Source organism: Trichomonas vaginalis, chromosome II, assembly GCF_026262505.1.
Source record: "Trichomonas vaginalis G3 chromosome II, whole genome shotgun sequence".
NCBI lineage: Eukaryota > Parabasalia > Trichomonadida > Trichomonadidae > Trichomonas > Trichomonas vaginalis.
Genome location: NC_067204.1, coordinates 6,407,247 through 6,420,191, shown reverse-complemented (window position 1 = coordinate 6,420,191; position 12,945 = coordinate 6,407,247). Strand labels below are relative to the sequence as shown.

The window sequence follows — 12,945 nt, the reverse complement described above, 5'->3', positions numbered from 1 at the left end:
TGAAATAAAAATCGGAAACAAAAAAAAAAAAAAGGAGTGGGGCTTCCAGGCGCGTTGCGCCCTCTAGCCCCGAAGATGTTTTGTCACTTTTCTGTCACTTTTCAGGAAAAAAACATTTTTATTATATATAAAATGAATTTTACAAAACCACCGTTACCCTTCTTTGGAAATAAGAGTAGATGTAAAGATATTCTATTGAGAGAACTTAAGAAACTACCGAATGGTCTAACATTTGTAGATTTGTTCGGTGGAAGTTTCTATATATCTCATTTGTGCCATACAATATTTCCTGACTCAAAGATTATATGCAATGACTTCGACAACTATATGAACCGTCTCAAACATATACCAGACACAAACAAAATATTGAAAGAGTTAAAAGAAAAGATACCTATAGGTAAGATGGAACGTATACCATTAGATAAGAAAAATACTGTCAGAGAGGTTTTGAAAAAAGCAGAGTATATAGACTGGGATAGTATATCTGCTAGACTATTATATAGTGGTTCTATAAGAGTTCATGACATTGAAACACTTATGTCAAACGTTTTATATCTTAACTATACAAAGGTTTTCAAAGAGGACATAGAAAAATATACTGAGGGTATAGAGTTTGTGAGATGTCGTTGGACAGAGTTGTATGAAAAATATAAAAACAACGAAAATGTTTTCTTTATAGTAGACCCGCCGTTCTATAACACATGCGATTTTCAATACCAAGTAGACTGGACTTTGAGAGACTCTTTAGAAACTTTAGACGTTTTACATAACCATCCATGCTTTTACTTTACATCCGATAAAAGTGGTTTGGAAAGTGTCATGAGATGGTTAGAGGACATACATGACTATGAGTTTAGATATGACAAGATAGAATATGAGAGAGGTCCTATAAACCGGAAAAAGTGTCATAACAAAGAAATTTTATTGGTAAGTAAATGTGGTTTGAAATAGGACTACTTGTTTTAGGTTTTTTCCATTGTGTCATTTACTTATTTGACGTGGCAGAAAGATATAGAGAATATGAAGATGAACCAATACCAGCAAATGTTCAGCATATGTACTCGTAAGAGATATTTTTATCTAATATTAAATGGACGCACAGAACTTAGCGAATGCACAGCAACCTGGACAACCAAACCCAGAGAATATTCCAAATGAAGTTAGAATACAAACTGCAATGGCAAACTATGGTCAAGTGCCAACAGATGTACAAATGCAAACTGCCATGTCAAATGACGCTGCGTTAGGTTTGCCACCATGGTATGCAAATATGAGATGGAAAGAGTTTTATACAAACCCTGAAGTGGGATATAAACAACTTTATGCAGATGACGCGAACACAGGAGTTGACCCAGAATATGTTTTCTACCAGAGGAGAAACAGAATGTATGAGCTCCAGTTAAAGAATGCTATGGAACTCAACAGGAAACGTAAGAGACTAGGCGGACATTAGATTTTTACATATAGTAAAATGGGTTTCTTTGGAAGAATAGGAAACTTCTTTCGAAATGTTGGAAGAGGTATATGGAATGGAATAAAATCTGTCGGAAGAGGAATTTGGAACGGAGTCAAAAATATTGGTAAAAGAGTAGGTCAGTTTGTTGGTATTATACCTAAAGACCCTGAACCAGAAGAACAAGCTCCTGTTATACAACAGCCTGAACCTGCACCACAGTCTAGTTGGCAACCAAATCCAACACCTCAACCGTATTAAAAATTATATTTTTACCGTTCGATAGTAGTTGTATATGAAACTAAGTTCTAAGTAAAACGCATGGTATAATGGAACTATTCTCTTTCTTCCATCTGTTGTAAACCATACTTGAAAGTCTGAAATACTTCCACTTGGTGGTTCATATAGCTTTGTAGGTTTTTCGTAAAAGTCATTTGCCAAGCATAAAAAAGAGTTTTGTGCACCAGAAAATGAAGCATGAACTATAATAGCATCTGAGTCGAAAACATTTTCATATGTTCCATTAGGGTTTTCGACTTCATAAAAGTCCGGGTGTACTGGATATTCTGCAGGCTGATTTAACATCCTCAAAAATCTATACCATGCCAAGTTGTTATATTTTGTAGAAATATAAACGTTTTCTCCAAGGTCTTCTATTCTATTGATTTTAACAGTTGCATTTTTCCTGTCATATATAATATCGAGATGGTACTCTCCTTCGTCAATGTTGTACTGTTTTGCATATTCGAGATAGATATCGTTTATTTTTTCTTGAAAAGCTTGAAGAGTTGTTTCTAAGTTTACAAGCAAACTAACTTGTAAAAGTTTTCCCTGTTCAAATTTCTCATACGTACGTTTTTCTTTGTTATAGTATCGAACTTCAAAACCGACCGTAAATGGGAAACCATGTATGGCTTCTGAAATGAACTTCATTCTACGAAAGCCAATAGCTTTTGTGACGGATGGGTCTCTTAACCATCTTAAGGGGTAGTCAAAACGATAGCCTTCATGCTTTACGGTCTCTGTCTCAAACTTTTGACCGACATTCGTAAAAAGTTCATCTAATGGTTTAGTTGTAGCAACTCTAGAAGTTTCTTTTTCTATTGGAAGCATATTTTATCTAGAATAAAAATGTCAAATGAAACAGCGTCTATGAGAGAGATACAACACAACCGACAACTCATTTTGCAAGCTCTAAATAAGAACACAACAAACTTTTCAAACTATTCTAAGATATCTGAGTCATTGAAAGAAGAAAACTTAAAACTGACATTAAACCCAATGACAGATGAGTTTCTGTTTCAAGACAATAAGAACCATACTGTTTGTATAAATCCAACAAAAAGAACTTTAAACGAGAAACCTATAGATGAACTTCTTTTGAAAGCAGATATTGACAACAAAGCTGACAAAGAGTATGTAGATGCAACAAAAGACTATATTCTCGCATGGACAGAAAGAACATACCCACAAAAACATCATACACATAACATCTATGACGTAGATGAACTTCAAGAAAAGTTAGATGACAAAGCAGATAAAACATATGTTGACAATAAAATGTCAAGTGAAGTGACAAGAGCTGACAAAGAATATTCTAAAAAGACTCATACACATACCATTGCAAATATTACAAACTTACAAGAAACCTTAAACAGGAAAAGTGCCGTTGGACATACACATACCATTGCAAATATTACAAACTTACAAGAAACCTTAAACAGGAAAAGTGACGTTGGACATACACACGATTTCTTCGCAACTGTTGGTATAGAAAATATTGAAGGAACGGTTGAAGAAACTGGTGGGGATGCATTATATTGGAAACCTCCTAACTTTCCACAAGGTTTAACATCGGATGATGACATAACGACGATGAAATACATTAGATGTAGAAATGTCTATGTCATGGAGGATGAAAACAAAGTTAAATTCACTGCTCAAGATTTATATGATAAAAAAGCTGACAAAACAGAGCTTCAAACATTAAAGACAGAAATACTTCAAACAGTATATCCTATAGGTTCTATTTATACGTCAATGAACTCTACCAGACCAGAAGTAGTACTTGGTTTTGGAACTTGGACTCAAATAGTCGACAGGTTTTTGTATTGTGCAAACTCTTCAAAGGAAACAGGTGGAAGTAAAACGATTTCAGGTGCAAATTTACCTGCGCACAGTCACTACATAGATTTAAGTACAACTAATGCAGGTTGGCATAGTCATAGATATTGGGATTGGTCAGCAATGACAAAAGGTAAAGGATATGATGTTAAAGACAACGTTAAGTTTGCTATAGATTGTTACTGGAGTAACACTGAGGGAGGAGGAAACCATATACATCGCGTTTCAGGGTATACGCAAACAACGGGACAAAGTAAAGACTACATGCCACCTTACATGACAGTTTACGCATGGTATAGAAATGCTTAGTCGTCATTTTCAACTTCTTTAGCATATTCGTCAGGAGTTGTCTTATATTTGTTAGGAACTGTCTTTGAAAGTATACCACCTTGAACTTTGACAAGTTTGAAACGAGGTCTGACAATAGTAGTTTTATCTTCTGCTTGCAGTGTGTACATTTTGCCATGTTTGCCTAAAACTTCATAATATTCTCTTGTATACTTTCTTCTATTTTTACGAACACGAACGTGAGTACCTGTCGGGTTCCCATTGTTGTCATAGTCAATAGTATTTTCATATGGGTCGCGTTTAGGTATTTCTATTTTTACTTTGTCACCTTTCTGAAGTTTGAAGCCCGGCATTCTTTCTTGTTTGTCTCTTTTGACTAAACTATTAAATATATAGTCTTTCTCTAAGTCGGGGTTGTTTTTCATTTCTTCGGGGGAGTGGTTTCCCAAACCTTTTTGTTTACGGCTATTGTAAATATTTAAAACTTGTCTCATCTTTGCCATGGAGAAGTGTCTATATTTGTCGTCATATGACATTTCATTTGCTTCACCACCTTGTGGTTGGTTTAAGTCTCTTAACATTTTTATACAACCGTCAATGACACCAAGAGCAGAATGGTTTTGGTCGACAATGAAATATTGGTTTACATTTTTTGAACGCAGATAGTTTTTAATATCGTCTGATTTGAAAGAACTTTCATAGTCAGATGTCAGTTTTGTTGGATGGTATTTGTCAACGAATATTGTCAAAGCAGTTTTCACATCTAAAATATTTTTGGACCATAATGGTATGGCTTCACAGTATCTTGTGTTTTGACCGACAAATATTAGCCAGTATGGTGGTCCATCTTCTCTATACCTCGGAATGTTTTCCAAGATATCCATAAACCAAGCATTTGGTGTTGAACTAAAGATTTTTACCATGAGTGCTTTCTTTGTTGCCTTAGAAACATAGGGGTCCTTGTTTGGAATCGTCATTTTTAACCCATAAGAAATGCGTTTATTTGGCGCATTAGCAGGAGTCGCATCTAGATTTTTACCCGCAGTGGGAACAATAGCCAGAGGTGCATTTGGAATTGGAAGGAAGATTTTGAGTACATTAGGTATACTGAAAGAGAAAGCACAACCTATTATACAAACTGTACAGAAAGGTTGGGATGTAGCACGAGATGCAACAAATCTTATTCCAAATCCTGAAACAAGAGGAAAAGTTCAAGGATGGATGGACAATGTAGGAAGACAAGCAGGAAACTACTATAACAAAGCAAATGACTACTATAACCAAGCAGGGCACTATATGGACCAAGGTGAAAGATTCTTTAACAGAGGATATAACCATGCACAACAGTGGGTAAACAACAACCAACCTCAACCGCCTCAAACTTGGGGAATGTAAAATTTTTTACTGAGATGAAATGAACAATACAGCATTGAGACAAATGGGTTCAAGATGGATTTGTCGGCTTCCAGCAGTTACACAACGTGTTTGTCAAGTTCTTCCTATACCTCAGGAAGTTTTAGACCGACTTAAAAAACCTAAACAACCAGTTGAAAACAAACCAAACTAAAATTTTTTACTGAGATGAAATGACCGAAGAAGTTGAAACGGTAGATTTGACACCACAAACAAAAAGTTCAGAACCATTGTCAAAACCTGTCAAAGAACTTACAGATGAAGAGAAAAATTCAATAATAGAAAGTGCCAGGTCTGGAAATACAAACCCTAACTACAAAGTCACTTTTCATAAAAATGGAACGGCTAGTATCTCAAAAAAGAAACAGACTCTCACAAATAAAATATTGAAGTCTGAAGGAGCTTTCGAGACAACAGATGGAAAAGTTTACTTCACTGACCAACAGTTCATTATAGAACATCTCATTGACTTAGAGTCGAAATATTCTAAACTTTACAACAAACACAAAAAGTTGAAAGGAAAACAAAAACAAATGGCATATGATATTTATGAAGATGTTGACGACACAACTGTTCCTGCAAGTGAAGTAAAGTCAGAGAAACCGAAAAGTGACGAAAAACCGATAGAAGAAGAAAAACCAAAAACTGAAGATAAACCAAAACCAAAGTTTAGTTTCCAAACTAAACCAAGTCAACCTTCATTAGCTGGTATGGGTTGGCGTCAAAGACTTATGGCAGCAGGCGGTTATGTAAAGTAAAGAAAAAAACATTTTTTTATTTTTATAAAAATGCCCCCATATAGAATGGATAGAAAGTCTGCTAGAATAAAAGCAGAGTTGCAAAGATATGGTTGGAGAGTTTCGAAGAGGTTTAAATATAAGAAGGGAAGACCCATAAAAGTCTATGACAAATTGTCTGGTCTTCGCTACGAAATGGATTTGGAAACAGCACGTGCAAATTATCCAAACAGACTAGAAAGGTTAGAAGAAGAACGTCTTATGGACATGCCTTTCGATGTTAGTGAACCTCAAGTTGAAGGACACGACGGCTTTGCCAGATTCTACTGGAAACATGACGAACAATTGCATCCTTTGAGAAGGAAATAAAGGAAAAGGTGAAGACACACATGCTCCCATGGAAAGAACAAGATATGCATATGAAAAAGTATCGTGAAGTTAGAAGTCAAATTACATCTGGTCGAACCTTTACAGTAAACTTTGACGAAGGAAAGAACAAAGAAGGCTTCATGGGTGTACTTGCTGCAATTCAAGACGGAAATAAGAAAGGACACAATCTCAGATTAACCATAACAGATTTGGATGGTCACATTTACTATGCACATGGCAATGTCACAACAGCCGCACAACTTCTTGACGCTTTCAAGACTACAAAGAAGAGAACAAATGGTTGACTCCGACTCAGACATTTTGAATGCAATTGAAGGAATTGCAAGTGTCAAGTTCGAATGGTACCAACCTAACCCTCAAGCAGTCAGACAACATGCTGGATACTTCCCTTCAGAAATAAGTCTGACATTGACTTGACAAGGTATGGAATTTACAATTCAATTGAAACAATTGTCAATGAACCTTGTATTCTTACATGTCTCAGGAACTCTGGTCTTGTTACAGATGAGAAGATGAAGTATCTTGAGTCATGTGTGAAGACAAGGTACATTCTCAGAGGTCAATTGGCAAAAGTTGCACCGTTGGCAAATGTCAATATCCGAGTCAACATACCTACAGCTAAAGGTTCTTCACATGACGACTATGTTGTTGACAAAGACTTACCATGGTTGAAGATTGTACTTGTCCACAACCACTTCATGTTGAACGAAAGTCTTACAAACCCATTGTTCGGAAAAGGCAAGTGCAACATTGTCAGAGCTGTTAACATTCTTTTCGAGAAAGGTTTGTTGGAACCAATTCCAGATGACAAGCTGACAGAAACTTTTGTACCAAAAGACGAAACAAACTTTTCATTGTTAGCAAGACCAAAAGTTGTTCCAGACAAAGTTATAGTACAAAAGAAGTACACAGTTCCACAAGGAGTTGGTATGTTCGGATACCAACCTGAACCAGAAGAACTTCCAATGAGGTTCCAAGAACTTCAAGATGCTATAAACAAACTTCCATTGAGACATCCAATTGACGTCAAATTGTATTGGAGAGCATCTGAGTTAGGTCAGAAGGTTTTATATGAAACAGGTTGCTTCGACGATGTTTATGAGATAACAGGAGAAGTTTCTCAGAAGATAAGAGACTCACTTGAATTTCCACAAACTGGACCAATCGGTTGCGACAAGTTCGACTCAGATGAAAAAATATACTATGTCGACCTTAACGCTGCGTACATGAGGTTTGTCCAATATATTCCGACTGGAATTCCAAACGAAGATGGTGAGTTCCCGGGAAGGAACTATACAGTTGGAAAAGTCATACAACAACTGTATGATATTAGGAAAGCTTCAAACCCCAAACTTGCAATGACACTCAAATTGCTTATGAATTCGACATGGGGATATTCCATTAAAAAACCTCAAAAGATGAAGAGTAAACATTATGAGAAGGTCGACAACTTTGTTGAAAGGTTTTCTCCTTTTGTTTTGAAGTACGAATTCACTCAAGGTCAAAGTGGCTTAGTAACCACATTAAAACCTATTGTCGAACATTGGTCTTACCCTCAGTTCGCAAAGGCAATCCTTGACAACTACAACAAATTCTTCTCCGAAGTCAAATCCAAAGTGAAGGTTTACTATGAAACATTGACGCACTCATGACGAACGAAGAAGGATACAACAAACTCATTGAAATGGGAATGGTCGGTGAAAAGATGGGTCATTCAAATTGGACAAAATTTTCACCGAAGTTCATGTCCTCTCCAAGCGTAAGTACTGGGGCATACTTGAAGACGGCACAGAAATAAAACATTGCATGAAATAAAAACGTTTTTAAAACAGTATATTTTTACATATTTAAATGCTTCAGGTTGAAAAACAAAGAACAAAAGTAGCAGATACAAAACCGTTAGACTATATCTTTACAAATGCTGGTAGGAATATTTCAGATGAAGAAATTTCATCCGGAGCTTACAGGTTTGACTATCCAATTCGTTGGCTTCAAAGTCCTTCAGATGCAAAGGCAATAGGATTTAGAAGAGTTTTGTTTTCAAATAGAACTAACGCGTTATGTTCGCAGTATATTTTCATGGGCAGTATAAAGGTTCTGATGGTCTAATAGAAAAATTTGAACGAAATGAAAATCTTTACAATTCGTTCAGACGAAAGTCTTGAAAAAACTCTAAATGACTTTCAAACTCAAATGAACAAATACTACTGGGAATTTCAAGAAAAATACGACTCTTTACTAAATGGAACATACTATCTGAAACTAGAATATGACAAGATGAACTCCACCGTTTCATTTCAAAAGATTGAAATTAACCCTCAAGAGATACAGAGTTTTTATATTGGGGAGTAGACAAACGTTCTTGGGCACAATTTCTTCGGTTACTAAACCAGAACGAACCATTACCACCAGATGGTCCATTTAAATTTATACTTCCACCAGCAGATTTGACAGTTTATAGAAACGTGTTTGACCCTCAAAATGTCATGTGTCATGCAAGTTTCAGTTCAAGCAACAACAGTTTTCTGTGTATCGGTAAGGACTTTTATGACTTTGCTTCTAAATTCTACGAACCACCTAGTAACAGTTTCTCTGACTTTCAAGTTTGGTTCACAACAAATGGTCTGCAGCATATAATACCATTGTACTATGACTTTTATCTCGAATTGTCTTTCATATACAACTACGGAAAAGTGCTGAAAAAGTATTGAAAAATATATTTTAGGTGAAGTGGTGAGATCTCACCTCTTTTCTCACCTCTTGAATTTTCATGAATTTCCTTAAGATAGAAAATAAAATTTAGGGTAGATGGTTTTTAGGTGTCACCAGGTCACCAGGTCCCTCGGTCCCTCGGTCCCCAGGTCATTTTAACTTCTCTGAAAAAGTGTGACAACATGACATTTAGACAACAACACAGGAAATAAACATGAACGTACATGTTTTGTCATGATTTCATCGTATATGTTTTGTCATGATTTCATCGTAAATGTTTTGTCATGATTTAATCGTAAATGTTTTGTCATGACTTCATCGTAAATGTTTTGTCAAGACTTCTTCTTCGTAAATGTTTTGTCAAGACTTCATCGTATATGTTTTGTCAAGACTTCATCGTACATGTTTTGTCATGACTTCTTCTTCGTAAATGTTTTGTCAAACATGAACGTATATGTTTTGTCAAGACTTCTTCTTCGTAAATGTTTTTTCACCCGTTGAATTTTGTATAAAAAGCAACCGCCGGAATTCCGGCGGTTGGTATATTCTTCACAAAATGCTTGTTTTGAGGTCGAGCCACTTTTGGCTCCACCGTATTTTTCAACCAAAACTCATTTTTTTCGGCAAAAATATATTTTAGATCTCACCAGGTCACCAGGTCACTCGGTCACTCGGTCATTTTAACTTCTCTGAAAAAGTGTGACAACATGACATTTTGACAACAGTCCAGGAAATAAACTTCATCGTAAATGTTTTGTCAAAACTTCATCGTAAATGTTTTGTCATGATTTCATCGTAAATGTTTTGTCAAGACTTCTTCGTATATGTTTTGTCAAACATGAACGTAAATGTTTTGTCATGATTTCATCGTAAATGTTTTGTCAAGACTTCTTCGTATATGTTTTGTCAAACATGAACGTAAATGTTTTGTCATGATTTATTCGTACATGTTTTGCCAAGACTTCATCGTATATGTTTTGTCAAGACTTCTTCGTATATGTTTTGTCAAGACTTCATCGTATTCTTTCACCCGTTGAATTTTGTATAAAAAGCAACCGCCGGAATTCCGGCGGTTGGTATATTCTTCACAAAATGCTTGTTTTGAGGTCGAGCCACTTTTGGCTCCACCGTATTTTTCAACCAAAACTCATTTTTTTCGGCAAAAATATATTTTAGGTGAAGTGGTGAGATCTCACCTCTTTTTCACCTCTTTTCTCACCTCTTGAATTTTCATGAATTTTCCCGAAATAAAATAAAAAGTTAGTTTTTTTAAAAAAATATTTTTTATTTTTATTGTAAGAACATGTTAGCAACAACAGCACCAAACTCGTTAGTCATGAACCCAACTTCAATGTTAGTAGAGATGAAAAGCTTCATTCCTTCTTCATATACTTTCGAAACAGAAATCCAGAAGATAAAGCAAGAACTTCTCCAAGGAGATTTAGACTGTAGTGCAAAAGATGAAACAAATGAACAGTATCTTTATGAAATGCAGGATATTATTGACCATCTACCTAAACTTCCTGAAATACAACAACAAAAGCTTACTATTCCAGAATTCGATGAAATAGAAGTGAAACCAACTGACTCAGTAGAAACCAAGAAGTTCATACGTAAGGTTAACTATGAGTTTCTTGGATTTCATTGCAACCACAAAGTCATGGACAAAGACTGCGATATGGTATATAAAAATGTTTCTGACATATATAAATCTGAAGAATTTAAGACCTACGACAACTTTGTTTCGTTAGTTGCAAAATGTGTATGGCAGATAAGAGATAAAGATAGAAGAGGTAAAGTATGGAACGAACAGATAAAACCAGCAACTTTTGAGTTAAAGAAAACCATTGACGCCTTAGTTGTTCTAGCAGGTCAAATTTCAATGTACAATGCTAAAATGAACCCACAATGTTCAAAATGTAAAGCAGCAATGAGGAAATATAACTACTCCGTCAAAGAGATAGAACGTATGCGAAACGACTATGCTGACTTAAAGAAAGAAGTAGAGAAACCAGCAGAAGATAAAATGGACATGTTGACATTTCTAAACAAAAACTATCCAACAGCTGACGATTTCCTTCTATCTGACGTCAAGAAGAAATATAAAGAAACATTCGGCATAGTTAAAACTTTTGATATCCTTCGTGAAGAAATAGAAGCTACAAAACTGTTTAGAATTTCAAATATACATCGTACAATTCATGTAAGACGCTTGTGAAAAAGAGGTGAGAAAACAGGTGAGAAAAGAGGTGAGATCTCACCTCTTCACCTAAAATATATTTTTGCTGAGTAAAATGACCAAATTTCATTATATAACTGTATTTTTTTGACGAAGAGAACTTTGACACTTCGTAAAAAAAATCCCTGAAATCATATCTTTTATACAAAATTCAAGAGGTGAGAAAAGAGGTGAGATCTCACCTCTTCACCTAAAATATATTTTTGTCTGATTTACACTCATTGACGAAGAAGTTTTGACAAAACATTTACGATGAAGTTTATTTCCTGGACTGTTGTCAAAATGTCATGTTGTCACTATTTTCAAAAAGATGTTAGTTGACCGAGGGACCGAGGGACCTGGTTAGATCTAAAATATATTTTTGCCGAGTAAAATGACCAAATTTCATGAATTTCCTCATATGTTTGCGACCCTCGGAAAACCGAGGGTCGAGATTCCGTACGAAAATCGCAAAAAAACTCATGAAAATCGTGAAAAATTGCGAGTGGGAGAAAAATCCTGGTCGCCAAAACTCTATGAAAATCGTGAAAAAATGACCAAATTTCATGATATAACTGTATTTTTTGACGAAGAGAACTTTGACACTTCGTAAAAAAAATCCCTGAAATCATATCTTTTATACAAGATAAAAAAATAGCGTTAGTTTTTTTTAAAAAATATTTTTTATTTTGTATGTAAAGACAGAAAATGACAAACACTGAGTTTGAAACAGTTAAAAAGATAGACAATGACACCAAAGTGGTTAGAATAGGTGATTTAAACGTAAGATACTCAAAGAAATACAACAAATATTCTTTGTCAGACATTCTAACACTATCTGGAAAGAGAGCAAAGGACTGGGTTAGAAATGCTTCAACTCAGAAAATTTTGACAAGAAATCCTGAGCTTTTGATATCGGTAAGATTCTATGGAACTACAGCATATCTTATAGACAAAAGTCTTATACCAATAGTTTTGTTATGGTTAGACCCAGTTGTTGGATATAATTTCATAACATATGGTTCATTCGATACGGAACGTTGCTGTGAAGGCTTACTTTACATCGTTCAGAAACCGAAGGACTTCAATACAAAGAGATATAAGATAGGAAGAACATATAATATAACTCAAAGATATGACAGTATAGTCAATAGAGTCAAGGTTGTGTTTGTGAATGATATGAGAGCTGCAGAAACAGAACTACTTGAAAAGTTTGAGAAAATGTATGGTGCTCCCACGAAAGGTAAAGAAACGTTTGAAGTAGATGAGATCGACAAAGCTATAAAATTATTTGACGAAGTTGCTGAAAAATACATGTAAAGCGTTTATTTTTGGTCTTTTGTGAAAGTCAGAAAATAACGCTAGTTTTTTATAAAATATTTTTTTTATTTTGTATGTAAAGACAGATATGACAACAACAGAGAACACAACAACTGCTATCGTTCATGAAGATATAAATGAAGAATACGAGTGGGTTCAGTATAACAAACAGTTACGTCTCATTCGTTCGGTCAAAGATGACATGTACCAAATGCAAAGTATTTTGAATGCTCTTCGTTCTACAAAGCAAGCATATCATTGGTTTGAAAACCAACAGACAAAGAACTTTT

At 35.2% G+C, this 12,945-nt stretch overlaps 8 protein-coding genes and 2 pseudogenes across 10 annotated transcripts, besides 1 other annotated feature; 8 read left to right on the top strand and 2 right to left on the bottom strand.

Annotated features, from left to right (window-relative positions):
* Positions 1 to 1,090: 1,090 nt before the first annotated feature.
* TVAGG3_0497070 (uncharacterized protein) lies at positions 1,091 to 1,453 on the top strand (the record flags this gene model as incomplete). Its single annotated transcript, XM_051236430.1, has 1 exon — positions 1,091 to 1,453. The coding sequence occupies one exon, from the start codon at positions 1,091 to 1,093 to the stop codon at positions 1,451 to 1,453; it is 363 nt and encodes a 120-aa protein (XP_051094254.1).
* Positions 1,454 to 1,471: 18 nt separating this feature from the next.
* Positions 1,472 to 1,714, top strand: TVAGG3_0497060 (serine threonine-protein phosphatase family; the record flags this gene model as incomplete). The annotated part of the gene is made up of 1 exon (XM_051236429.1): positions 1,472 to 1,714. The coding sequence occupies one exon, from the start codon at positions 1,472 to 1,474 to the stop codon at positions 1,712 to 1,714; it is 243 nt and encodes an 80-aa protein (XP_051094253.1).
* A 113-nt stretch (positions 1,715 to 1,827) lies between these two features.
* On the bottom strand, positions 1,828 to 2,566 carry TVAGG3_0497050 (uncharacterized protein; the record flags this gene model as incomplete). Its single annotated transcript, XM_051236428.1, has 1 exon — positions 1,828 to 2,566. A coding segment is annotated over one exon (739 nt), but the record flags the coding sequence as incomplete, so codon positions are not given.
* Positions 2,567 to 2,704: 138 nt separating this feature from the next.
* Positions 2,705 to 12,945: part of a mobile genetic element that runs on past the window's edge.
* On the bottom strand, positions 3,883 to 4,218 carry TVAGG3_0497040 (uncharacterized protein; the record flags this gene model as incomplete). Its single annotated transcript, XM_051236427.1, has 1 exon — positions 3,883 to 4,218. The coding sequence occupies one exon, from the start codon at positions 4,216 to 4,218 to the stop codon at positions 3,883 to 3,885; it is 336 nt and encodes a 111-aa protein (XP_051094251.1).
* Positions 4,859 to 5,260, top strand: TVAGG3_0497030 (uncharacterized protein; the record flags this gene model as incomplete). Its single annotated transcript, XM_051236426.1, has 1 exon — positions 4,859 to 5,260. The coding sequence occupies one exon, from the start codon at positions 4,859 to 4,861 to the stop codon at positions 5,258 to 5,260; it is 402 nt and encodes a 133-aa protein (XP_051094250.1).
* TVAGG3_0497020 (uncharacterized protein) lies at positions 5,280 to 5,432 on the top strand (the record flags this gene model as incomplete). The annotated part of the gene is made up of 1 exon (XM_051236425.1): positions 5,280 to 5,432. The coding sequence occupies one exon, from the start codon at positions 5,280 to 5,282 to the stop codon at positions 5,430 to 5,432; it is 153 nt and encodes a 50-aa protein (XP_051094249.1).
* On the top strand, positions 5,452 to 6,036 carry TVAGG3_0497010 (phage tail repeat-like family; the record flags this gene model as incomplete). Its single annotated transcript, XM_051236424.1, has 1 exon — positions 5,452 to 6,036. The coding sequence occupies one exon, from the start codon at positions 5,452 to 5,454 to the stop codon at positions 6,034 to 6,036; it is 585 nt and encodes a 194-aa protein (XP_051094248.1).
* TVAGG3_0497000 lies at positions 6,682 to 8,220 on the top strand (annotated as a pseudogene). The gene has a single exon. A coding segment is annotated over exon 1 (1,539 nt).
* TVAGG3_0496990 lies at positions 8,257 to 9,116 on the top strand (annotated as a pseudogene). Its single transcript has one exon. A coding segment is annotated over exon 1 (860 nt).
* On the top strand, positions 10,421 to 11,335 carry TVAGG3_0496980 (organellar and viral DNA polymerase type B; the record flags this gene model as incomplete). The annotated part of the gene is made up of 1 exon (XM_051236423.1): positions 10,421 to 11,335. One exon carries the CDS (start codon positions 10,421 to 10,423, stop codon positions 11,333 to 11,335), a length of 915 nt encoding a protein of 304 aa, XP_051094247.1.